The sequence below is a fragment of the Mastigoproctus giganteus genome, chromosome 5, assembly GCF_048544385.1.
Source record: "Mastigoproctus giganteus isolate SK-2022 chromosome 5, ASM4854438v1, whole genome shotgun sequence".
NCBI lineage: Eukaryota > Metazoa > Arthropoda > Arachnida > Uropygi > Thelyphonidae > Mastigoproctus > Mastigoproctus giganteus.
The window spans coordinates 139141171-139168240 of record NC_143579.1 but is presented as its reverse complement, the minus strand read 5'-3'; the positions used below and the strand labels follow the sequence as shown (position 1 = coordinate 139168240).

The window sequence follows — 27070 nt, the reverse complement described above, 5'->3', positions numbered from 1 at the left end:
ACAGATCTGGAATCCTCACACCAAAATTCTCATAAAACAACTGGAACATTCAGAAATCCATAGTCAGATTTCTAGTGTACAAGTCTAGGTTGGAAATGGACAAAAAAATCTTATTATGAATGGTGCGCTCACTTCATGATGGTACCACTTGCTCTCAAAGAAGGGCTGTGGCGGACTGCAAATTCCTGATGCGTCTCGTGGCTGGATGCCCCCGAGCTACTCTACCTCATCGATTTTAGCTGCCCTCCAAGAGCCTTGAGAAGACACGATCTGCTGACACTAGAGCCATTAAGAACTGATAATTTTAAATTCCACTATTTCAATAGAACTGCAAGATTGCTAAATGAATCCAACATTGATATTCTAGCTGACGATATCAATATCAAAAAAGAATTGCAAAGGTTTTATAATCAAGTAATTAGAAAATGAGAATAAATGATTAATTTAATAACAATAAAAATAAACTATGTATAAATATAGTGCAAAGGCATCAGTAATACATAGCCAAATCTGAATGAACAGAATATTAGCAAAGCGGCACTGTTTTAAGTTATATCTCATATTGTGAATACCTTCACAACGAGTTGCCATGATATTGCACTACTTCGAATAAGTAACGCTTCACCTGAGGAGAAGACTAATGTTACTTATTCTCAGATGGATACCACCACCCAGACGGAACCGTTTCAGGGCTATTTTGTATACGTGTGGATGATAACTCGACTATCCACTTGTCCCTATTAGACTTAGAAAAGCAAAAAAGCAGAGGAAAAGCAATAGTAGGAGTGGAAGAGGGAAAGAAACGGTGTAGAAGAATGAAAGGGACAGTAACTCCTTCAACTCACACCACTCAAAAACTCCTCGAATAGGCAACATTTCCCCAGTGGGGAAGACTGTTGTTACCTATTCTTGGAAACTGCGGACATCCATCAGGCTCCCCCGATGCGGTTTCAGGGCTATTTAGCCCTTCTTCTGTGGGTGGGTCGGTACCCAAGTGATGCAATGACAGCAAAACAGTTATGAAGTATAACTCCACAATATGAGAGATGCCTGATGGTGTATGATGTATTTAGACTATAAAGCGTAAGCCTCAAGCTATGGAAAAGTCTAGACTATGTATAAGTATAGTGCAAAGGCATCAATAATACATAGCCAAATCTGAATGAATAGAATATTAGTAAAGCAGCATCATTTTAAGTTATATCTCATATTGTGAATACCTCCTATTGTGTAGTTATACTTCATAACTGTTTTGCCATCATTGCATCACTCGAGTACCTACCCACCGAAGAAGGGCCAAATAGCCCTGAAATGGTGCCATCTGGATGGTGATATCCATCTGAGAATAAGTAACATTAGTCTTCTCCTCAGGTGAAGCATTACTTATTCGAAGTAGTGCAATATCATGGCAACTCATTGTGAAAGTATTCACAATATGAGATATAACTTAAAACAATGCCGCTTTGCTAATATTCTGTTCATTCGGATTTGGCTATGTATTATTGATGCCTTTGCACTATACTTATACATAGTCTAGACTTTTCCATAGCTTGAGGCTTACGCCCTAAACACTTTATACAATAAAAATAAAATAAAAAATTGGCTATAAATATTTCATTAAACAAAGAAAATAAAAAACAAATATAATAATAAAAAATAATACAAAAAAATGGATAACTATAATAATAATACAAATCAATCAATCAATGTAACTATTCATTGTGAGCAAACAAGAAAATATAACAACAAAGGTGTTACAAATACAAAAATCTCTGTCATCCCAGCTTTGCTCAAATTAAAACTTAGTGGAGGTTGATAGCCTAAATAAATTTAAGGCTGAGCTGGACAGGTATTTGGAATGAACGGAGGAGTGAAATGGGAGCGCTTTTTTTTTTTTTTTTTGGCTGATGCTGCATAAGCTTGCTTTCTTGCATCATATGTCTCTACTTATGCTAATTGTCTGTAACATATGATATTCCATTGTATATGCTGTATATTGATATTTGACTTTGTATATTGATATTTGACACTGTGTATTGACTGTAAAAGAATTATTACTGTTATATTCCTTCTCTGTAAGACTTAGGCTGTCCTAGAGTTATAAAAAAAAAAAAAACTAATAAAAAGAGACTGGCCCATAAGTGGAACTCCCACATTTCACATGGGGTTCATCACAGAGTTGATCATTGCACCAGAAGCCCATGCATGGTACTAAGTACTATGGGTTTAACCCATGCACTATACCAAGTACTATAAGTTCTAATAACTTGCATGTTTGGTGTTTTCATGAGAAGAATAAAAGAGAAAAGTGGGAAGAAAAAAATAAGGAAGAAAACAGCACTAAAAGTAAGTGTGGGTGTTATAATGGGAATACACACACACGAACAGAGCTTTTTTTTTTTTTTTTTACCAAAAAACATTTAGCAATATTCAAAAGTTTTAAAATTTAGTCACTTGACCAAAGTTTTTTTTTTTTTTTCTGTAATATTAAATATTTTGAGAAGCTAAAGTTGGAAAAAGTAAACTCATTTCCAACCACTAGGCATGTTCAACATATAAAATAATACTGCATTCTTGTTGACATTACAGAACCATCTTGAAATAACTGTTGTCAAGACAAAGCTAAGAGAAAGAAAAGAGCACACAAAACAACTGAATTAAGAAAAATTCAAGGGTGGTACAGCAATATTTAATTAATTATCTCAATATATCTATGGATTAGTAGTACCTTCATTTATCTATAATGGATTTGTGAATTTTGTACAAATGGTATGTAACAGCCTTAGTTATCAAGAGAGCACAGGAAACTGGGAAATCGGGCATCTGCATGGACACCAAATTGAAATATTTAAGACAGTAGTTCACAACCTCATTACCATTTTTCTACCCTTCCCTTGAAAAATCGTAACATTGGGCATGAATTCTGATGGAAAATCCTTAACATAATTAAACTTAAAGTGAATTACAGGCAATAAAACAAATTTAAACTGTTTTATTACTGTAATTTGTTTATACATGCAGAATAAATGTACAGCACTTCAAAATAAAAAAAAAAATCAAGGACTAACTTGAGTATGATAACCGTGTGCTGTATTGTTAGCTGTTTCAGTGTTAACAAATCACACCAATCAGTAATTTTCAGTATATTACATTACCTAGTTAGCAGCCGTATAACAGTAGTAAACCCTTTTTTGACTAAGCATCATGTTATTTTATATATATATACACAGTAAACCCTCGCTAATCCAGCTGTAGTTAATCCGGATTGAAAGGTGAAAAATTCTGTTCACAGTTGAGTACCTTGAACGACACACGGGATTTAGGCAGGCAGATGAGTCACTCTGACTGCACGCTGATCGACTACGCAGAGAGAGAGATGGAACATACATTACACTGTCTTGTGTGTTGTTCAGTATTGTTGTTGACTCTGAGTCGGACAGATGTTATTGCTCACACTGCTTCATTTGCTACTTCTTTATGTGTACACATGTACTTAAGTTAACATTTTATATAATTATGGGTTCTAAAGAATTGAAAAGTGGAATAAAAAGAAAACATGTTACTTTAAATGATCATTAACAAACTCAAAGTGATAGAACAACTTGAAAATGGTGTTCCTAGAAAAAAAAAAAATTGCTGAAGAATTTGGTATTGGTCAATATAGACTGTGTCAGATATGAAAAAACAGAAAGAATCTATAAAGGCATTTGCTTTAAAATTCAATTTGGGGAGTGATTAAAGCAGTGTATCAAATAGACAGACATTGAAAAAGCCAAAAGAAGCATTGCTGGAAGACGCTGTATTTAAGTGTATTCATGCCACGTGATCTTCACTGTATTCACAGTGATGATCACGTGGTGTTGGTGTCGCATGCCAATGCCACATGATAAATGTATAAAAAGGTAATGCATTTATACATCTATTGATGGATAAATGCATTGTCTTTTTATAGTTTTAAATAAAAGCTCTACAGTGATATTTTTTAAATTTATTTTCATCAGCACTACCTATCTCATTAAATTTTCCATTTATTTGTGTTTTAAGTTTTTTTGTATTTTAGGATCTTTTGCTTCATTAATCAGAATGACCTCTCTCCCCCAGTAAATTCCTTCAGAAAAGTTCTTTGAATACAATTGAAGCACTGCAGTACACAAAAGCAAAAATAAACAAGATAAAAGTCACAGTATCTTGGCCATACTGTTTATTGGAGTGAAAAATTAAAAGATTTCCTTTCATCTATAAGTTCTGATGTTGATACTACACCTATTATTCTATTCATTAAACATTTGTAAAATAATAAGAGAAGTTTACCTCAATATAATACATACAACACTTCTGTATGATACTCCCAGCAATTAATTGCAGAAACTGTCAAAATTAAATTACATGAGAATTCTGTTAATGTTCGCCGGCCATTTCTTATCTCACATTCGTGGACTTTTACGCACATGTGCAAAGACAAATAATACCTATTTAAGTTTCATGCTCACCCCTATTTAGTAATTTTCATTCCTGTGATCATGACATATGGTCAAAAAGCATTGCCATCTTCAGGAAGGAAAATCGTTTTGCAATTTTTTTGTTAAATTTCTTTTAATTAATTTAAATTTTAATTGCATTACATTGATTTTTAATAGTGTTCAATTGATTTTTAATTATTTTTAGTTGTGTTCGATTGATTTTTTAGTGTAATAGTAGCCGACTAGGCTAGCCAGGTGGGTAAAGTGTCTGCCTGCCAACCCAAAGGTCACGTTTTCGTATCCCGCCTCGGGCTTGGATCAGAGTAAAATGCAAAAACTTTGGGAGGTGCATTATGGCCACAGAAGGCGATGTGCCAATAACTAACAAAAAAAAGTGTAATAGTATAATGTAAGATTTTCGATTTTTTTTTTGTTTTAATTGCTGGAGAGTATCATGGAATTGTTCTACATATTATATTGAGGTAAACTTCTCTTATTATTTTACACACATTGATATCAACATAGAAAAAATTGAGCATTACAGCTCTGGTTCATACTATCAAATTCATTAAACATGTGTGTAATCACTTGGACAATAGATTTCCTGATGATGATGATGATGATGATTAAGAGAATGGCAAGCTTTTGACCCAACTGCTATGAAAATGCAACCAATTTTGAATTTGGAGAAGAGTTTGTTAAACAACTAATAAAAATATACTCAGCTACCATTACAATAAATGAAAGCATTGCCACAATAATATCACATCAGTACTGTGATTTGAATCAATTAAGTCGTTCAATGATATCTTCAACAATATGCTCAGAAACAAAGAATTTGAAGAACTGTCACTTCTCGTTGACACCTGTGGAACATTTCAAGCTTCTAGTGCTGAGTGTAGATACATTGTCATGAATTCATCAAATGTAAATCTAGAAACAGACTGGAATTTGAACATTTGGATGATCTGATGATGATTAATTTTATCTTAATTTTATCTCCATCTGGGTGCAAAATTAATCTAGATAGTGTTTATAGTCAATGGATTTCTAATAAGGACAGCCAAGAAAAAGTTCTCGAAACGTAAAATAATTTTCTTTGTTGTATTGATTTTTATTGTACCATTCAATTAATAAATAAAATACAAAATATGAAGTGTTTTTTGTAAATATTCTTATTATGAATATATTACAGAAAACTTTTAAAGTGCCACACAGACGTCAGGTCATGTAAAAATTTTCTGCTCAGAGCAGTGGCAGGTTCACGCAGCTGTGAAAAAATTAGGGGAATGTTGATTCCGATTAAAGATTTACTATTGTGCTATTACAATAAAAAAGTGGTATTACAGATCTTTCAAAAAATAATTTATTTTGAATAAAAAAATAAGAAATAAGTTCATTTAATCTACAGTTACTTATAACAAAATATTTTTCAAGAATATATATTTACCTTTTCAACCGCTCTTCTGTTTTAAGAACCAGAGGTTTTCACATAAAAAAAAAAAAAAAAAAAAATGAAAACCAATCAACAGAAATTAAAAAGAAACAATTAAAAATTCTAAATATAATTTAACTTGTGGTGTTATATATATATAAACGGCATCTTTATTGTATATCAATTTGTCCAAATTATTACATTTAGTGTTCCACATATATTCACAGTGTAAGACTACCATGCCTATCCATTGCAGTGCAGCACAATTAGAGCATGATGTGGCCCCTTTTTCTACAAATTTGTCTAAAAATTTTTAGTCATATTGTCACAGGTTAACATCTAGCAATGCTGAATGCTGGAGAAATTAGGTAAAGATTTCAGGTATAAACAGACAGTTCCAGTCCTTGGATGACCTAACAGCCAAGAATGTTGAAATAAATAGTCCTGAAAATTAAAAGTATAGGAATGAAGACTATAAAGCTTGTTTCATGTTTTCCAGGAGTGCAATGTCCCATCTGCACTAATGATAGCCCTGGATATTAGTTATGCTGCTATGACAAATGGTAGTATATGTTTTTAAAACTATTATAATCTCAACACTTTAGTTTCTTTAAGACTAATTTCTTAGTAAAGTGAAAATAAGTAATTTTTTTAGTAGCATTAGATATAATTCCCAGGAATTTTTCTAAACGTTAGGAATACTAAAGAAATGAAGTAGTGGTAGAAGTAAGTTTATGGTATTATATGCAGATTTCTTCAGATAGTATTAGGCTGTCCAGGTCAGAAAATGTCACAGAAATTATCCATAGAAAGTTGGGGGAGGGGAGTTTATATCTAGATATGTGTGTGTGTGTGTGTGGGCACGCACATGCATGCTAACTGTACTATATATTTCTATATTATATACTAACTGTACTATATATATAGTACAGTTAGTATATAATATTTCTAGGTTACAGCAGTGGAATATACTCACAGCAGGAACAAAGATTTCAGTGTTCTGAAAAAGACATGAAAAGTTTAAGAAATATTTTGTTACAGAAGACAGTATGTGTTTTTGCAAAGATATATTATTACTAATACTAGCCAACACAATTTTTATCTCCAAGAACGTTTTTTTAAATGCTTTTTTAACCAATTTTTATGCGTAGATTTCAAAAACCATGACAGTTTCATATCACATCACAGTTATTAAATATAGAGGGAGTTATGTTTTATCAAAATATGCCAATTTTGCATAATCTAGCCAGTAATGTATGATATACTGATTTATTTTAACAGATACAAGCTGATTCTCTTAATTTTAGCAATTGATTTCGGCCTCAGTTTTTTTGTGATAAACATAATCACCAAAAACGCTAAGCCCACTTAGTGTTTTTGGTGAGGATTTTTGTAGGTTGTGCCAAGGTTTTCCAAGTATTACTGATCATGACATGTTCTCAGGGTTGAAAATCTATCTTCCAAACATAAACAGCCCCTCGAGAGTAGGAGGATGTGGCCAGCAACCCTTGCAGTAGAAGTAAAATAATTTCTGGCTCTACCTGCCAATTCACAAATATTTTTATTTTCAGTGTTTTCACATGAGTAGAACTAGTAAGTTGCTACTATTGTGTAGTGATAAAAATTGAATGTGTGTTGTTTTTATATTGTAGTATTCAAAACTGAATTTACATTTTCAGAAATTCATGTAGTACTACATAGTACTACAATAAATAAGCAGACACATAGGAAGTGTATTAATCATCCAGACAATTTTTGTTATGTTTGTGGGTGGTTCACCCCAAAGACTCAAAGGAAAAGTATCTATGACATTACAAAACTTTCAGATTCTTTTTATTTCAGATGTAAAATTGGTGATCAAGACAAACCTTGGGTGCCTCAAGTTTTACCTGTATTACCTGTATGACAAACCTTAGGAAGTGGTTACATGGCAAACTCAAAGCATTACAGTCCCTATGGTTTTGCGAGAACCATCTAACCACATTAATGATTGCTACTTCTATGACAGATATATCTGGTATGTCTAAAAAAAGAAAATACGCTATAATATATCCAAATATACCTTCTGCAATTTGGCCCATTCCACGCAGTGACGACTTGCCAGTACAGGTGCCTCCCAAAACTTGGGATAACAGTAGCAGGGAAGATAATAGTAATCAAGTTCAAGTTGAGGATTCCCCAGAGGCCTCCACTGCATAAGATGTTGAATATCAGCCAGTAAGTTCAGGTAGTGAGGTACATTTAATCAAACAAGATGAGTTAAATGATTTGGTTTGAGACTTAAATTTATTGAAAGAACAAGCTGAACTGTTAGGTTCTAGGTTACAGCAGTGGAATATACTCAGCGCAGGAACAAAGATTTCAGTGTTCTGAAAAAGACATGAAAAGTTTTCGAAATATTTTGCTACAGAGGACAGTATGTATTTTTGCAAAGATATTATACGACTTCTGAAAGAACTAGGTGTTGTGCATAAGTCAGATGAAGGCATTTATTCATAGATGCCTCAAAATTAAGTTTAAAAGCAATTGTTTCATAATGGCAAAGAATTTCCATCAGTTCCTGTGTTTAATTCAGTTGGACTTAAAGAAAGTCATGAAAGCCAGGGGTTCAATATCTGGTGAGTATGGGCTTCGCACACCCAGGGTCCTGAGCTGGATATCATCATTCTTCTCTTTCTTGGTAATTCCCTTCTACTTCTGACTCTTGTTTTCTCTCTCTCTCTCTCTCTCTCATGGTGATTCAGAATTTTTTTTTTTTTTTTTTGGCTGGTGCAGCATAAGCCTTGGGCTTCCTTGCACCATATGGCTAATAATAACAAAGCATGTCTAAGATTCTACATGCTATGAAATACCAGGATTATGGTTGGAACATATGCAGTGATCTAAAAGTTACTGATTTGCTTGTTGCTTTGCAGGTGGGGGGGGGACATTCACAAAATATTGCTGTTTTTTGTGTTTGTGAGACAGCCATGTGACAGAACATTATGCTGTTCTGGACGGCGGGACGAGTCCATACCAAGACAATGTAATGTAAATATTCCTTTAGTGCAATCAAACAAGGTTCTTATTCCACCCCTGCACATCAAACTCGGATTGATGAAAAATTTTGTGAAGGGACTAGATAAAGAATAATGGATTTGCATACTTCAGAAGTGTGTTTCCTAATTTAACATATGCTCAACTTAAGGAAGGAATTTTCGTGGGACCCCAAATTAGGAAACTCCTGAAAGATGATGTGTTTGAAACCCAGTTAAAGGAGGTTGAATTGGCAGCTTGGCGATCACTTAAGGCCTTTTTACGTGGCTTTTTTGAGTAATAGGAAAGAAGAAAATTATGAAACGTTGGTGTCTAATTTACTCGAGTGATACAAAAACATGGGCTGTTGAATGTTGTTGAAAATTCATTTTCTTCATTCCCATCTCGAATTTTTTCTCGAAAATCTGGGAGATGTGAGTGATGAACAAGGGTATATTTCAACAAGATAGTTCTCTTTTTCTTCCCCCCCCCCCCATTTTTTTTGGTTTTGCTGTGGATCATATATGGTATCACCATCGTGATATTTCAAATTATTTGGCCTTGGTATTATCATGAAGGCACCAGTCTAAATTTGTTCTTTATTGGTATTTAAATTTATGGCACATTTGCCTTTTATTTAAAAATTCAAAATTTCTGGGTAGGTATTCTTTTCCTTTTTCCTTTTTTAGCATAAAATAAAATAAAATAAAATATTTTATTCAATAGGGACAACAAGAACTCTGTTGTCTAAGTATCAATATATATTTATATAGAATAAATTAAATTACTTTACACTTTCAAAACTGAATTTCATCAGAGAATGAAGAATTCTAGTAGTTATATGGTTCAACATTTACCAAGAGTCAAATTTTTTTGCCATTTGCCATCTTATAAGAGTCAAAATGTTCTGCCAGAGAATGGCAAAACATTCTGACTCTACTACATCATTAAAATCAATAGTTTTTCACAAAATTAAGAGGTTTTCAAGTACTAGCAATATTTTAGTCTTCTAGAACTAGTAGGCCAGATTCTATCAGCAATTGTTGGGCAAGCCAATGAAGCTCTACAGCAGTCCTCAAAAATAAACTAGAAAATATTATCTGAGCTGAAATTACACAAATCACAAATTTCATTATACGAGTTAGCGGAGATGGGGAAAATCCCTGGTGCTATTTGATACTAAACACATTCTACACTATACGAGTTAAAAGAAAGAACTGGGCTACAAAATTTGCATTCAAAAATTAAATCAAGCTCGAAATGAACATGTGAAGGATCATTTTTTTTCTGACAACATTGTCATTACAGAGGGCTATCTTGCAATGCTGCAGCAATATACCTATCCCAAACTACAGAGTAAGGCTCTATATTTTATGTAGGATAGCACCCCTGTATATTATTCTCTCACTGTAAGAGAAATCATCAAAACATTATCAAAAAATTCTCCAAGGAATAACAGGTCACTAAGGAACCACTGTGTGGATGCCAACTTCTTAATTTTTTTTTTTTTTTTTCTGTGAAGTTATTTGGAAAAAACAGGTAATAAAACAGCAATTAAACTAGAATTTAGGCAATTTCTAAACAATCATTGCTCAGGATTATTTTTTAAAATTAATCATGATAAGTGCCAAATGACAAAAATATGTCAATATTTTATTTTCACAAAATAATGCTTTCAAGTATCAAGACAAAGGACATAAGTTTAAAAAATGTTGAAAAAATATTTGTTTAGTTATTACAATTTTGATCTTGTTTTTATTATTTAATCAATGATATGCAAACAACTTTTTATGCTTTCGCTCAAAATAAAAGTGTTAACCTGCATATATACATTTATAAACTTGGTAACACTCTTTCATTTGGCACTTATTAGTATTATTATTATTATTAGTGGCCCATAATGCAAGTAAGCAAGGTTATAAAGCATCAGCCAGGAGAAAAAAAAAAAAAAAAAAACCCTTCCACATCATTTGTCCAGCACTCCAATAATTTTCTAGTTCTTCATTGAATTTATTCAAACAGCTCACCTCCACAACGCCAGATGGAAATTTGTTCCAAGAATCAACCACCCGCTGGCTGAAGGCAAACCTCCTTGCATTTATCCTGCCACCATCCCTCATTATTTAATTGGAGCAGTATGGAATCAAGGGCAAGTTACTTCTATGGATAGGTGAGGGTTAATAAAATCGGTCGGTGAATGATGTTGAGTAGTCGAAGATTTACCGCCGTAGAGGCCTTATGGTGCCAGACACCAGAAGCATATGCAATCGCAGGGATGATGGCTGCTTTGTAAAGTATTGCTAAGGTTCTTCTTTCCAGCCCCCAGTCACGGTGGATAATCCTGGCAAGCATGGCAGCATAGTTTTTCATTTTCTTCTGGATGTATTTTAAGTGGGATGTAAATGATAAATTTCGGTCCAGGATCACTCCTAGGTACTTGAGTTCTGTGGCCAACTTGATCGTTCTGTTGTAGATTTTTATCTGCGGTGGTCTGGTAGGAGTTAGATATCCCTTTAGTAGGATAGATTGGGTTTTGGTGGCAGAGATACTAAGGTGATGAGTTTCGGTCCACTCTCTTAGTGTAGAAAGTGCTGATATGCAGATGACCTATCCCTAATCCTCTCTGCTGATTCAAGAGCACAACTGGAAATGCTTGCCAACTCAGCACTTTCTACACTAAGAGAGTGGACTGAAACTCATCACCTTAATATCTCTGCCACCAAAACCCAATCTATCCTACTAAAGGGATATCTAACTCCTACCAGATCACTGCAGATAAAAATCTACAACAGAACGATCAAGTTGGCCACAGAACTCAAGTACCTAGGAGTGATCCTGGAGCGAAATTTATCATTTACATCCCACTTAAAATACATCCAGAAGAAAATGAAAAACTATGCTGCCATGCTTACCAGGATTACCCGCCGCGACTGGGGGCTGAAAAGAAAAACTTTAGCAATACTTTACAAAGCAGCCATCATCCCTGCGATTGCATATGCTTCTGGTGTCTGGCATCATAAGGCCTCTACGGCGGTAAATCTTCGGCTACTCAACATCATTCAACGACCGATTTTATTAACCCTCACCAGAGCGTGCCGCACTGTATCTACTCATGCACTGCAAGTACTCACTGGGACCCTCCCCCCTGATCTTGAAGTGATTCGTCTAGGCATGTTACAGCAGCTTAGACACGGAAATCCAACTACCTTCCAGGATCACACCACAGACCCAACTGCAAATCAGGCAGTGGAGAAGAAAAGACTCCAGATCTATTTGGAATCAATATGGCAGCAGCGCTGGACGACCTCCACAAAAGGGGAAGTCATGCGGAGGTTCCTCCCCGATCTACAACAAATATACCCACAGTATCCAGCATGGCTTTTGCCCCGGATTGTACAGCACGTATCTCCTAACAGGACAGGGGAGCGATCCGCCACAAATTACACCTTTTCGGACTCGAAAACAACCCAATGTGTGCATGTGGCTCTCTGAAGACCTGGGGACACCAGATGTATGACTGCGAACTTTATGAAGATCTTTGTGTTGAATTAATCATCCAAGTGCGCCCTAATCCCAAAAACCGGGAACACTACCTACTGGAAGATGAAGCCTCATATATAGCATTCACCAAGTTTGCCCAGAACCTGTATGCCAGACGATTCACCATTCCTCTGCATGCAAACTTCGAATAGATGTGTCAAACAAAGCTTCTCAGAGACGCCCAACTAGACGTCAGGTTTGACTGCTTGATCCTTCATGCAGGACAAAACTGGAACTCTTCTGAGAAGTGACAAAACTCCACTTCCCAGAACATTGACTACCGGACGGGACAACATGAAAGTCCCATGAATGACTCCCAACTATGACATTTTGCACAACCTATTCAGCTAAACCAACATTGGATCGCCTCTGCTGCGCCTCAAGTTTTCTGAATGGTGCAGACTTGACCCTGGGCGCCTCTCTAGCCAGGTGGGCAGGAACGGCAGTGCGTAGCACACGCTTCTTGATTACACCGGGGTTCGAGCCCGTGACCACCAAATACGGAGGATGTGGAAAGGTCAGGGAATGACCACCGCATATCCCCGGAGCAATATGGCTTTAGTTGCTAATGCTCCTAAAAACCAAATAACAACAACAACAACTTGACCCTGCGGTCTGGTTTGCTTCCACTCATGCACACAGGCCACATTGGCAACCTGAGCTGGCTCCCTTGTCTACCTCCCTATCTCACCTCTTCCTAGCAGGGTGGGGAGGGGACAGTTTGCTGTCCCCTCCCCACCCTGCCTCCCTATTTCTTCCCTCTGGTGGGGCATGGGTATGCTCCACTGTAAACTGGAGTTGCCTTCCCTTTCGGCTCCATGTTTCTGTCTATCTCCCCCCAGTCTTCAGCCTTCATCCCACTCTATCTGACAGCAACGTGAACACGCCCCACACAATCTAAAATCACCAATCGAAATTAATTTTGCCCAACATTTTGGACTTCTCCTAGCACTTCCTGTGACGGGTACGCAATTTTTTTTTTTTTAGATCATAGCCACTGAAAACTCAGGAAATTAGGTGGCAGGACCTGCCAGAGTGAACTATATACTAGGGAGTACCTGGTCTGCCTCCATGGGGTGAAAGTGGGACAATGTCGGGCCTCAGTAGGGATCTGGCGGCTAAATGACCAGATGAACAATGGTACAAGGCATCACACATATACAAAGTCCATACACTTTTAAATCTCTGGCTTTTCCAGTCAACTGGTTCACCCACAATGTAAACTACGCGGAGATGGGGAAACCCCTGGTGCCGCTTGACCCTAAACACACTTTACACTTATGGATAAAGGGATGGCTGAGTGAGGGAAGACAGAGAGTGGTAATCAATGGACACCACTCTTTGTGGACTAATGTTATTAGCAGAGTTCCCTGGGGTTCGATGTTGGAACCATTGTTGTTGTCTGTATTTATCGATATTGATGAAGGTATATTTAAGTTTGCAGACGATACAAAGGTTTTTAATGACAGTATGCTACTGCAACAGGATCTAGAAAAGTAGGGCAGATGGGCTGAGAGGTGGCAACTGAAATTTAACATTGACAAATGCAAAGTACCGTATATGGGTAACAGTAACCACAGAGTAATGTACCGACATTAGGGAACTACACTAGTGGAGAATGAAAAAGACCTGGGGTTACTGTGCAGTCAGATATGAAGTTTTCTGAGCAGTGCAGGCAGGCATTGGTTCTTGTCAATGATATACAGGAATTTTGCTAGTGGAGATAAGGAAGTAATTATCCCCTTGTATAAGGCAATGGTCAGGCCACACCATGTGTACTGGATACAGGTATGGAGGCCTCATTTTAGAAAGCATCGAGATTGGTGGGAGAAACAAAGGGTTACTCTTACGAAGAAAGGCTTAAGTTCTGCAAGTTGCAGCATCTGGAGATTAAGCACCTGTGAGGTGATCTGACCGAGGTGTATAAGGCCTTGACAAATGCAAAGGTTGGAATGGTATGAACAAGCTCAATGCTGAGGGGATTCTTCTTCTTGCTCAGATTATGCACCTGCAGAGGCATAAATTCAAATTGAGGAAAGACAGTTGCAGAATAAATGTGCGGAAATTTGCCTTTGGCCAGCAAGTGTTTGATTACCGGAACAAACTTCCATCTGTCATTGTGAAAATTGATAGCTTAAATAAATTCAAGGAAGAATTAGACAAACTTTTGCAGCGAATGGATGGGTGAAATGGGAAGTTTTTTTTTTTTACTGATGCTGCATAAGCGTGCTTTCTTGCATCATATGCCTCTGCTAATTCTAATTACAGTAAGACTCCTGTATCTGCGGGGGATATGTACTAAGACCTACTGTGGATATAAGCGAACACCTGCTGACCCCATATATAACGTGATTTTCTTGTACATACAAATGCATAATCAAGTTTAATTGATAAATTAAACAGAGTAAGACATTACCAACATTAAAAATGGTAATAATAAAGTACAGCAAACTCTCGATTTACCAGGATTAGATTAACCAGGACACGTCAAGACTCCAAATAAAAAAATAAAAAAAATCAACCAGAAATCATCAAGTTCAAGTAATAACTAGAATAGGTATAAAAATATATTTTACAAGTTGCAAATAAGTGACAAGACCGGCACTATAAGTCGTCATTGGGAGATTAGCGTACCTATTATCTTGCAACCCCCCGCTGTCTTCTCACCTACAGCTCAAAACAAACAAAAAAAAAAAAAAAAAAAAATTTGATTTAGTGCATCGTGTCGATTATTGTTATTCCGTTGCACCACAAAAGGTGCAACTTTTGTTTCTTTTTTTATGTCAGGGATGTCGGAATTTTTTTTTTTGTTTAGAAATTGCGAAAATGATGGGCAAACACAAGAGTTGTGCTTTCAAATTAAACAAAAACTTGAAATTATTCAACAGTTTGAAAACGGTGCATCCGTTTTTTTTTTTTGATTTGGTAGTTGTTGGCGCATCGGCTTCTGTGGCCATATTGCACCTCCAAAGGTTTTTGCAGTACAGTGATCCAAGCCCGAGGCGGGAATCGAACCCGCGACCTTTGGGTTGCCGGGCAGGTACTTTACCCACTCGGCTAGCCCGGTCGGCGGTGCATCCGTTAAATCTCTAAAGAGCCATTATAATGTTGGTGACCAAACCATATGTGACATTGTAAAAAATAAAGGGAAGCTATTCAATTTAAAATCGACATCATAAAAAAATAAAGGGAAGCATTGTATCGAACACACGAGTAGTAAGTGTTAAGTTTTTTTTCCATGGTTAACCACGAGTAACTGAATGTGGATATGGGGGCACAACTGTAGTTTGAATTTATGTCCTCCCCACGTGTAGTCTGAGCAAGATTAAGGATGCCACAGCATTTAACTTGTTCAATCCATTCAAACATTAAAAACCTCGATCAGATCACCTCATAGGTTTCTAGTGTCAAGACACTGCAATTTGAAGAATCAAAGCTTGTTTTTTAAGACCACCCTTTCATTCCCTTCACCAATCTAAGTTGCCCTTCTCTGCACCCATTCCAGCAGATCTGCATCCTTCCTAAAATGTAGCCTCCAGACCTGTATGCAGTACTTAAGATGTGACCTAACCATTGCCTAAACCTTATACAATGGGATACTCACTTTCTTGTCCCTGCTAGCAAAGTACCTGTATATCACAGACAAAACTCCATGAGCTGTCCTAGCAGTCTGTCTGCATTGCTCAGAGAACTTTGTATCTGACTGCATAATTACCTGAAGTTTTTTTCATTTTCCACTGCCCTGAGTGTATTACCATACAGTTGGTATGTTAATCTTGGATTACTGCTCCCCATATGCAGCACCTTGCATTTATCAGTATTAAATGTCAACTGCCATTTCTCAGTCCATTGGCCTAATTTGTTTAGATCTTGTTGCTGCAGTTTACACTGGTTACTATCATTAATCATCCTGCAAAACTTTGTATCATCTGCAAACTTAGACATTAAAACTGATATACCTTAATCAATATCATTAATAAATATAGAAAACAACAATGGGCCTAGCACTGAACCCCAAGAGACACCATTAATAACATTAGTCCACAAATTGCTGTGTCCTTTCTTTCTTGCATCATTTTTCACTACTAATACTAAACTTTGGCATTAGCATCAGTAGCAGTTATGAGTTTTCGTATTAGTATTATAATTACAACAAAAGTTGCAAGGTGGTTAATAACAGGAATCAGGGTGTTCCACTGCATTATTTCTGATCTGCGGGCCATGTGACTTCACAATAAAACAGAGTTTTAGCAGTAGGTAACAATCCCATTAACAATCCTTGGAAATACAGATATGCCTCTAAGAAGCTAATGTGTACTACATATATTAAGTATGAGTATATTCCACTATATTTAAAAAAGTTATTGTTATATATTTTAATTTATAGTTTGATATTTTTTGTGGTGTGTGGACTCTAGCAAGAGTCCATTTGAAAGAATACTGAAAAGCACTGTACTAACGCAACAAGAAAAATTAGGCAGATGGGTTGAAAGCTGAGGTTAAACATTGCTAAATGCAAGGTACGGCATATAAGCAGCCGCAATCTTTGAATAACATACTAATTTAGTCGTTCCACCCTCCAGGGAGAATGAAAGAGACTCAGGGTGATTATACAGTCCAACATGAAGTTCTCTGAGCAGTGCAGACAGTCTGCTAGCTTAGCTCATAGGTTAGCGATACACAGGAATTTTGGCAGCAGGAAAAAGTTGATTATTCCATATTGATTATCTCAGAAAAAATTTCTCAGTTACCCTGAGAGAGAGAGAGAAATCACCAACACCAAGAAAGAGAAGAACGATGATATCCAGCTCAGGACCATGGGTGTGCCAAGCCCATACTCACCAGATGTGAGCCCCTCACTACAAATCTTAAAAGGCAAATTATTATATCAAGGTTATAAAGCAGTTGAGAGAAACCACTATGACATTAATATCAGAATTTTAATGATGCAGTTCCTCATGAAAAGTTATTCTATAAATTATAATAATCTATAACAACCTTGTCTGTTATCCCACGCAGGCTGGGATGAGACACAAGATCCATCAGTGAATTAAAGGTTGTTTGAATGAAAAGAAACAGAGGATGGTCAGAAGATCGTTATTCTTCAGAGTAGATTGGAGTAGTAAGTGGGGTCTCGGACAGATCATTGCCTGACCTCTCGTTTCTTGTCATTATAAATGATAATGATGATGGAGTATAGAGAAAGTACTCCATCATCATTGAGTTTGATATTGATTTAAAAGTTGGAAGGATAGATAATGATCAGAACCAGTTTATGCTTCAAAAGGATTGACTAACTACAAGTGTAGTTTGAAAAATGGCAGCTAAAGTTTAATGCTACCAAATGCAAAATATTGTGGGTTTTTTTTTTTTTTTTGTCTTTTTTTTTTTAATGAAAACCACAAACACAAAACATATTAAAACCTATAATATTGGTACTGGGTATGCATTGAAGGTCAAGAAGATATGAAAGAAGATACTTGTTGATGCAACTTTTTGAAAATACTTGCAGAGGGAGAATATTCCAGAAAACAGAAGGTGAACAGCAAAAGGATGCTGACTGGTTTGAGAGAGAGAATTGCAGAGGCCAATTCAGAAAAACAGTGCGAATGGATGTACCTATAGCAAAGGCATAGGCAAAGGCAGAGTGGAGAAAGTTTGTAAGAGATGGGTCATTAAACTGCCCACTTTTGTTGGAGTCTAGCAACCTGAGAGAGGTTATGGGGGGGGCACGGCTCCAGATGTGGGAATAATATTCCATGAAAGAGCAGATTTGAGATTTGTACAAAGTGAGTAGTTGTTTAGAAAAAAAGTGATACCAACATTGAAAGAGAAAACCAGGCTTTTAAGATGAAGAGGAAGCAATATTTGTGATGTGCTTATGCCAATAGAGAGATTAGAAGTCAGAATAATATCTAACAAAGATATGAGACCATGTCTAGAAATCTGAAGTATTGTTGAAGATAAGCATAGGAGCAGAATCTTTTTTTTTGCAAGATATAAGACAGGACTGAGTTTTAGGATTGAAATTAACTAAGTTATCTTTGTCCCATTGGAGAATTACCTGCAGATCAGCATTTAAGAAATTGGCAGTGGATATTCGAGAATTTAAAGCTGTTTATGCAGGGCAAGGTTTCTCAAACTGGAAGGAGGAATGCAATGTGCTATCATAAGCACATTGCATTCCACCTTCCAATGTGGCATCATAAGCAAAGCTATGGGTAGGTTTTCCAGTCAATGGAAAAAGGTAATGAGAAAGTTTTAGACAAACTTTACCATTGAATTTGCCCACAGATGGGTAAAATAAGACAATGTATCACCAGTGGATTAACAGTGAGGGAATTCATACTGGCAATCATTGATCAGACAGGTTTATAGATGGTTTAGGAGTTAGCAGTTAATGGATTTGTCTATTAATTTAGAAAGGCTACAAGTAATAAATAGCAATGGACAATAATTGAAGCAAATTTTTAGGAGTAAAAACCACAGGTATTAAGAAAAAGTCTATTCAGTGCCTCCTGTGGTCTTCCACAGAAGACACTGAATAGAGCGTACTGAGAATGGTAGGAAGTGGTTTATCAACATCATGCTAAAAATAAAAAATAAAAGTCGGATGTAGCATGTTGGCTTTATCTTTAGCTGAGGTGCCAATAGAACTAACAGGTTTTAAGAGTTGGGAGTAGAGATAAGTAAAAGCTGCAGCCAGTAGCTTTGGCAAGAGACCAGAATACTTGACTGACTACCACTTGGACAATAAGCAAGTTTTCTACTCTTATTCTGTTCAAAATCTAATGTGGACTGATTAATAACTGCTTTAAAATTGTTTTTTTTTTTTTTTTTTTTTTTATGAAAACCCCAAACACGAGAGTTATTAGAACCTATAGTACTTAGTACCGTGCTTGGGTTGAAGGTTGAGAAGATGAAAGAAGATATTTGTTGACATTAGACTTGAACTTCTGTAGAGTGTAATTTTCAGGAAATACATATGAAGGAAGGTTGTTCCAGAAAACGGCAGTTGAATGAATAAACTAGGAAGATGAAAAGTTGGTTCTGTGAGTTTGAAGTTTGACAGTAAATGGATGTTGGCTGGTGGCGGCACCTGTTCGGACTGTTTTGAAAGAGAAAGCAGGAATTATAGAAGCCAATTCAGAAGAACAATGCCCATCTGTAGAAAAGGCATGCAGCAGAAACAATACATCTATGAGACAGCGAGTGTAGAGAGACGCTGTTAGAGAGGAGTCATGAATTAACCTAACTGCCCTCTTCTGAATGGAATCTAGAAGCCTCAGAGAGGTTTTGGGGGCACCGCCGCAGATGTGGGAACAATATTCTAAGGTAGGGCGGATTTGCGATTTGTACAGAGTGAACAGCTGTTTGGAAGAAAAGTAACACTGAGAGTGAAAGAGAAAACCAAGTTTTTTAGATGCAGAAGAAGCAATATTTGTAATATGCTTGTGCAAAGAGAGATTAGAAGACAGGGTAATCCCCAAAAGAGATATATCATTTTGCCTAGAAATCGGAGTGTCACCAAAGATAAGCATAGGAGCAGAAGAATCCTTTTTGCGAGATATAAGACAAGACTGAGTTTTAGAAGGATTGAAATCAACTAAGTTGTTTTTGCCCCACTGGAGAATTACCTGGAGATCGGCATTTAAGGAATCAGTAGTGGATATTCGAGAAGTTGAAGCTGATTGAGCAGGGCAAGGTTTCTCAAAATGGAAAGTGGAATGCAATGTGCTATCATCGGCAAAACTATGGATTGGATTTCCAGTCAATGGAAGAAGGTCATTAATATATACAAGAGGAAAAGAGTGGGGGAAAGAACTGAACCTTGGGGGATACCAGCATTAGTGGAGAAGTTAGAAGACAGCGAGCCATCTACCATCACCCTCAGTGAGCGATCAGAACTGGATAACCAATTACAAAAAACAGTTGGCAAACCATAAGATGGAAGCTTGTTTAGAAGACCTTTATGCCAAACATGATCGAAAGCCTTTGAGATATCAAGAGCAACTACTTGTGTTTCACCGAACTTTTCTATTGAATTTGTCTATAAATGTGTAACATAAGCCAGATGATCACCAATGGATCAACACTGATGAAATCCATACTGGCGATTGTTGATCAGACGGAAGGTTTCTAGGTAGTTTAAGAGTTGGTGGTAAATTGATTTTTCCATTACTTTAGAAAGAGTAGAAGTAATCGCAATGAGACAATAACTGGATGGGATGGATTTGTCACCCTTTTTAGAAACTGGCTGGATATGAGCAAATTTTCAAGCAGAAGGAAAAACACCTTTGGAATAAGAAAGTGAAAAAAGGCAGCAAAGAACAGGTATAAGTTCAGGAGCACAGGTTTTGAGAACAAGTGGAGAAATACCATCAGGACCCGGAGCTTTCTTAGCATCAAAATTCTTCTGACATCCTTTTGACGGAAGACCACAGGAGGCACTGAATGGAGCGTGTTGGAAATGGTGGGAGAGGTTTTACCAAGATCATTAATACAGGAGTTGGAAGAAAAATGGGATGCTAGCAGGTCAGCTTTATCCTTGGCTGAAGTGACAACAGAACCATTTGGTTTTGACAGAGGTGGGAGCAGAGATGGGAAAAAGTTGCAGCCAACAGCTTTGGCAAGAGACCAGAATGCTTGGCTAATATTAGGGCAACCAGCAAGTTTCCTACTCTTAGCCTGTTCAAATTCTAGTTTGGACTGATTAATAACTGTTTTACAATTGTTGCGAGCTTTGGTGTAGGCAGAAAATGAAACTGAAGAATTAGAAACAAGCCAATTACGATATGCAACATTCTTCTCTTGAACAGCTTTAGCACATTTATTGGAAAACCAAGGTTTAATAAAGGACAAGATTTTAAAGTGGAGTGTGGGATAAAGTATTGCATTCCTACAAGAATAATTTCACTGACACGATCTGAGCAAACACTGACATCAGAAGTTTTGAAACAGTAATCCGACCAAGGAAAAGAAGAAAAGAAATCTCGCATCCCATTTTGCATTCTTGTAATGCCAAGCAATAAGAGGTTGGGAATAGCCGTAAGATAAATGCTCCATTGGAGAAGAGACAATCACCAAGTTGTGATCTGAGGTGCCCTAAAGGACCACTCACTTCGATCATATACTTAGAAGGGTTTCTTTTGATAAAAAGATGAAGTGTGTTGGCTGTGTGGTTAGGATTGTCTGGTATTCTGGTAGGTAAATGAACAATCTGTGCAAAGTCATTGGTAATTGCAAAAACCTAAACACCTTGACCAGCTGCTTCCATGCGATTAGAAAACGAAAGACAGCTGGAGTTGTAAACATTAAAATCACCAAGGAAGATTACCTGTTAGGAAAGTTGGACTGGAGAAAGTCAATTTTCAAAGAGAGGAAGTCAGAGAATTCCACATGATTAGTGGAGTTAAGAGAACAATAGAGGCAACAGATGGTTTTCACAGATTGGGGTAGAGAGATTTTAGGCCAGAGAAGATCAAAAAGAGGAGATTCAAAATTGCACAGTTTCTGACAGAGAATATCAAAGCGGACACATGCACATCTTTGAAGCGATAGGAACTGTACAGAGAATAACTAGGACCACTGAGATGAGCAGTGGTTGAATCAACCGATAATTTGGAACAAAAACCCAGGAGTAGTTTACATATTAGGCAGAGAGGAATTAAAGGATGCACAGAATGAGAAAGACTTGTGGATTGCATTATAGAAAGACACACAATTAAAAAAACACCATGTGTACCCTGTACGCATGAAAGATGTTTTATTTTATGTAAAAACATCCTTGGCTTGGACGAGGTTAAAGGGGTTTAGTATGAAAAGAATCCGAACGTTTAACATTTTAAAGCATTTATTTTTTTTCAACAGTTTCATGAATTTGAGGTTGCAATACACATTCAATGGGATTTGCTTACAATGGGTTTGTAATAGCTAAAATATGATACATACACTTGGGATTGTAAATGTCTTTGAAACACAGCATCAATTATAGTTCCATGATTAGCAGTCAATACAGATCTAGAAGTATTTAACATTGGTTCAAATTTATTTTCTAAGAAATCAGTCAAAGATTTGGATTGAGTATCTGCCTGCAAAATTAACGTTAAAATCTCCACTATCATTGGTATTCGGTCACATTTTTTGTGAGAAAATTGTAGCAACGCAACTCCTTCAATCGTGTTAGGAAATAAAATGAAATGGATGAATTCAATGATGTGTTCGATCTTTTGGTTAGGTGAAATGTAAATGCCTGCCAACAATATCGTTTGACCATCAGGAAGAAGGTATTCAGCTGCACAAATGTCTCCAACAGGTCTATCACTTACGGATTTGCCAACAGTTTGTCAATAAATCACTTTCATATGAGAAGTAACGATATGAGTAGGATTTTCTCTCTTATGATAAACTGCTACAACACCAGGTTGTTGATCTTCTTGTTTGAATTGAATGACACAATCGAAGTTAGGTGTGGCGTTAGAATGGAAAGATCTTGTCGTTTACTGATGAACTCGTATAAAGTATCTTGCATGGTAAATAGAGGATTACTCGACAACCTGGTCATTTCAGCTTGAAGTGCAAGAGTGGATGTAGCATTTCTCAGTCCATTATAAAATTTATTTTCTCCATTTTCAGCAATTATGTAAAGATCAATGATATCGGTAACTTGAAATAATGCATCATTCATAAACTACGGAATTGAAAGTACCTCAGTGAGATTTATGGATGGTAATAGCACAAGCCGATATTAGTGTAAAATGATTTCGTTTAGCCAAGATTGTTCTGTTGTTATTCAATGAAACACTTGTACTTCTTCTTGTGTTTGGTACAGCTTCTAAATCAATTTCTCTAGCCATAGCAAAACGACGAGCCTTCATTTTAGCAGGTCCCTCAAAGTCGAAGCTGGTTGTTGCAGTATATTCTGTCTAGCCGATTCAAGATTCAATTTAAAATCCTCAGGTAATTCATTTTAACTCAAATCTTCTGGATCGAAATCTTTAGGACGTTCTTGAATATAATTCCATGATGTTGACGGTCCAGCTTCTTGATCCGAAGTCGATGTAGAAGGTTGTTCAAAATCTTGAGAAGCAGATTTTATTAAACTCTGCATTTTTTTTTATTCTATATATTTTTGAATTTGTTTTATTGTTGACATGGGAAGCTTCTTCGGTGGCTTTGAAGCTTTTATTCTTGCATACGTCTCTCAATTTCCCTCAGCTGGAGTTTTAGCCATCTTTGAAATACTTTTATAGATATTTTTACGATTCAATAATTAGCAAAATCCATTTGTAGACTAGTATATCATAACCAAAAATTACTGCAAGAAGTTGTTTGTTTGTTGAAGTGATTGTTTTATTGTTGTGTTCTTGTGTTCTTAAGCAATGAAATGGTCTTGTGTAAAAGAATATTCTTTAATAAAATCTGCATTTTTTTCAATCTCCATGTTTTTGAATTCGTTCCTTTTTGACATGAGAGGCTTCTTCAGTGGCTTTGTTGAAGTTTTTATTCTTGCATAATATTACTACCCGCTACTTACTCTACCGAATCAGCATTAGTGATTGAGTTAGTGGCTTTTAGAAAGTGACATAATTTCCGTATCTTAGTATGAACTTACTTCTATTGAATCAATTACTTACCCTACCAAATCAATGTTTTTTTTTTTTTTTTTTTTTTTGTTATTTGTTGGCGCATCAGCTTCTGTGGCCATAATGCACCTCCCCAAGTTTTTGCATTTACTCTGATCCAAGCCAGAGGCGGGATCCAAACCCACGACCTTTGGGTTGCCAGGCAGTCTAGTCGGCCCGAATCAACGTTAGTGACTGAGTTAGCATCATTAGTGCCATTTAGGACGTGATGTAATTTTCGTCATTTAAAATCTAACAGCCACCTAATAAGAAGTGACATAATACATAATTGTGTCAATTGAAATCTAAACGGTCAGCTTTCTTCATTATCACTCAATTGTTATTTCCGTTACAAGAAAATTACATTACCAATCGATTGTGTAATTTCCGTTACAAGAAAATTTCGTTACGAATCGATTTTACTCTAGTGCCACCATAGATGTTTTCGCATCAAAAATTTCAATTTATCAGAATTCTACAAGAAGACATGAGGCCATAGAAATTTTGCATCCATATCTGAATGCTGCATGAAATGAAAGATGTCTAGAGAAGGTGTGAAGTACAATTAGATTGGTCTTCAGAGCTTAGCAACAAGATGTGGTCTTTAGAACTGAGACTGTGGATACCTTAGGAATGGGAGGAGGATTTTATTGAGATGTAAAAGGTCCCTAAGGGATTAGGAAAATGAATGTGGAAAGAATATTCTCATTGGTGAGTGAGACAATAACCAGAGGGCATAACTATAAAAATCTTAGTGAAGAACAGTTAGTTGATTGATTGATTTAGTGTCTTACGATGCATTTGTAGAATCAGTCATTATGTGCCAAAAAGTCCAGGGAAGAACAACAAATCAGGCCTTATGAAGTTCACCTAGTGACCAAGCAACTGTATAAGTTAATAGTTTTATTACTAGAGTTAGCAAAAAAAGAAAGGCATCTTTCCTTTATGTTGAGGAGCTTTATAAGAAATAAATGAATTAATTAGGAAACACTAGGCAAGCCAAGTTTAAACGTGGCTCCTCACCTTGAAGAGAAAGGATACATGGGCCAGTAAAAGGGGAAATTGTTGCAGGCAGCTTAATTCAATTTGAAATAGTGCCCTTCTGAGGCAACTAACTGAGCCCATAAATTTCAAAATTACTGGAAGCTGAGTCATCACATTAAACTTTAACTATACAAACAAATGGAAGGCCATAAAATCAGGATGCCTGATCAGAGATTCAATTTTCCAAATAATGACTGGAACTTCTGGGTTGGATGTTCATTCAATAGCAGAGCATTTCTGGATTTGCTAGATGACTGTTCTTTTTAAAGCCTGCATGTTAGAAAGGCAATGAGAGAAAAGAGAAAGCAATACTCTTGATCTGTTATCAGCAGTGACTGTTAAAGTATTAACCTGACAATGGTCATGCTACACCTGTCAGGTGTAGTACAAAAAAAATATTTATGTATGTTTTGAAGGCTAAAACTTTCACTACCTCCTAAATACCAACTGAAAATGGCAAAATTATTATTATTATTGATATCCATATGATGCAAGGAAGCCTGAGGCTTATGCTGCACCAGGAAAAAAAAAAAAAAGTTCCCGAGTAACCCTGAGAGAGAGAGAGAGAGAGAGAGAGAGAGAGAGAGAGAGAGAGAGAGAGAGAGAGAGAGAGAGAGAGAGAGAATTAGAAGTAGGAAGGAATCACCAAGAAAGAGAAGAATGATGATATCCAGCTCAGGACCCTGGGTGTGCCAAGCCCATACTCACCAGATGTGAGCCCCCGGGGTATAATTTGAACACATGCAAAGATAAAATTTTGTTGTAAACTTCAAATTTCATCCACAGAAACACAAAATTTTGGTTTACGGAGATGTTGCTATGGGTGAGGGTTAAAAAAGTTTTTAAATGCATTTGAAGTTTGAAAATTTGCCCTTTGCAAGGGAAATTTTTTAGCTTGGAGATGAAGTTGATCGTAGATATTACAAGGCAGTCAAAACATCCATGAACTCCGCACCATCATTTGATCAAATCAATGACTGACCAGTCAAATAATTACCGATGAATCATTTGTCATTGGTCTGGTTTAGGTCATTTTGACTAAGGATTTAGATACATGACAAGTGAGTGCCAAGTTTGTTCCAGTATTAACACTCAACACCAAAGACAGTATCGTCTTCATTTTATCCGAGTTATTCGAGCAATATTTGTCAGATTCTGCATTCTTAGAAATTTCAACAAAAATTAAAAATAAAAATATGAACAAAAACTTCACAAAAACGTTATAAATGAAACTGAAATGAAATATTATTAATAAAAGATTTATATAAGAATAAAATTTTATTAAGATGGTGGCTGATTTTATTAAAATAGTGGCCAAGTTTTCAAGCTCCAATTCAGCAAACTTAACATATTCAGAACTATAATCATCTTTTTCTCTTGATAAGGGGAAAAAAAATTTTCACTTTAACAAATGTCTGTAGTGATCAGTAGTTACACCTTCCTTGATACATTGTTTTTACTTTGTACACATGTGTGATATTTTTATTGTAAGACATATAGCATGGCTTTAAATCAAGTCTTTACAGTGGTCAACTAATTACTGCATTTTTTTTTAATTTCAGCTGTTATACCTTTTATGAGAAAATGAAAGAATATGCATATTTAAAAGTGATTCACATTGCGGCCACAGAACAATATCTTCATCCATAACCAAATGCCTATCAGGACTACAATCCTATCAAAGAAAAAAATAAAAATAATTTTATTAATAACCTCAAAAATAAAAGAGGTCTTATTAAAAAAAAAAAAAAATCTTTTAAACCACATGCATAAAGTAACTGTGCAAGAAGAGCATCTTTCTACATACTAGATCATTATACATACAAATTTCCTACAAATCAAAGTACAGAAAATAATTCTAATATGATACCATCATATGACTGCAAAAATTACTGGTTAAAACATGACTGCATTCTAGGTTGGAGAAGTACAATGAGGTATAATTAGTATGA

General features: G+C 36.2%; 1 protein-coding gene across 1 annotated transcript in view; it reads right to left on the bottom strand.

Annotated features, from left to right (window-relative positions):
• LOC150085728 (uncharacterized) overlaps positions 1 to 27070 on the bottom strand; it is a 116612-nt gene that overhangs the window by 18382 nt on the left and 71160 nt on the right. Inside the window, exons 4-5 of the mRNA XM_090374666.1 lie at positions 26690 to 26793; positions 5911 to 5926 (exon numbers count right to left, since the gene is read on the bottom strand). Of these exons, the coding sequence (XP_090230792.1) occupies positions 5911 to 5926; positions 26690 to 26793 (120 nt within the window). The remainder of the gene's footprint in view (positions 1 to 5910; positions 5927 to 26689; positions 26794 to 27070) is intronic.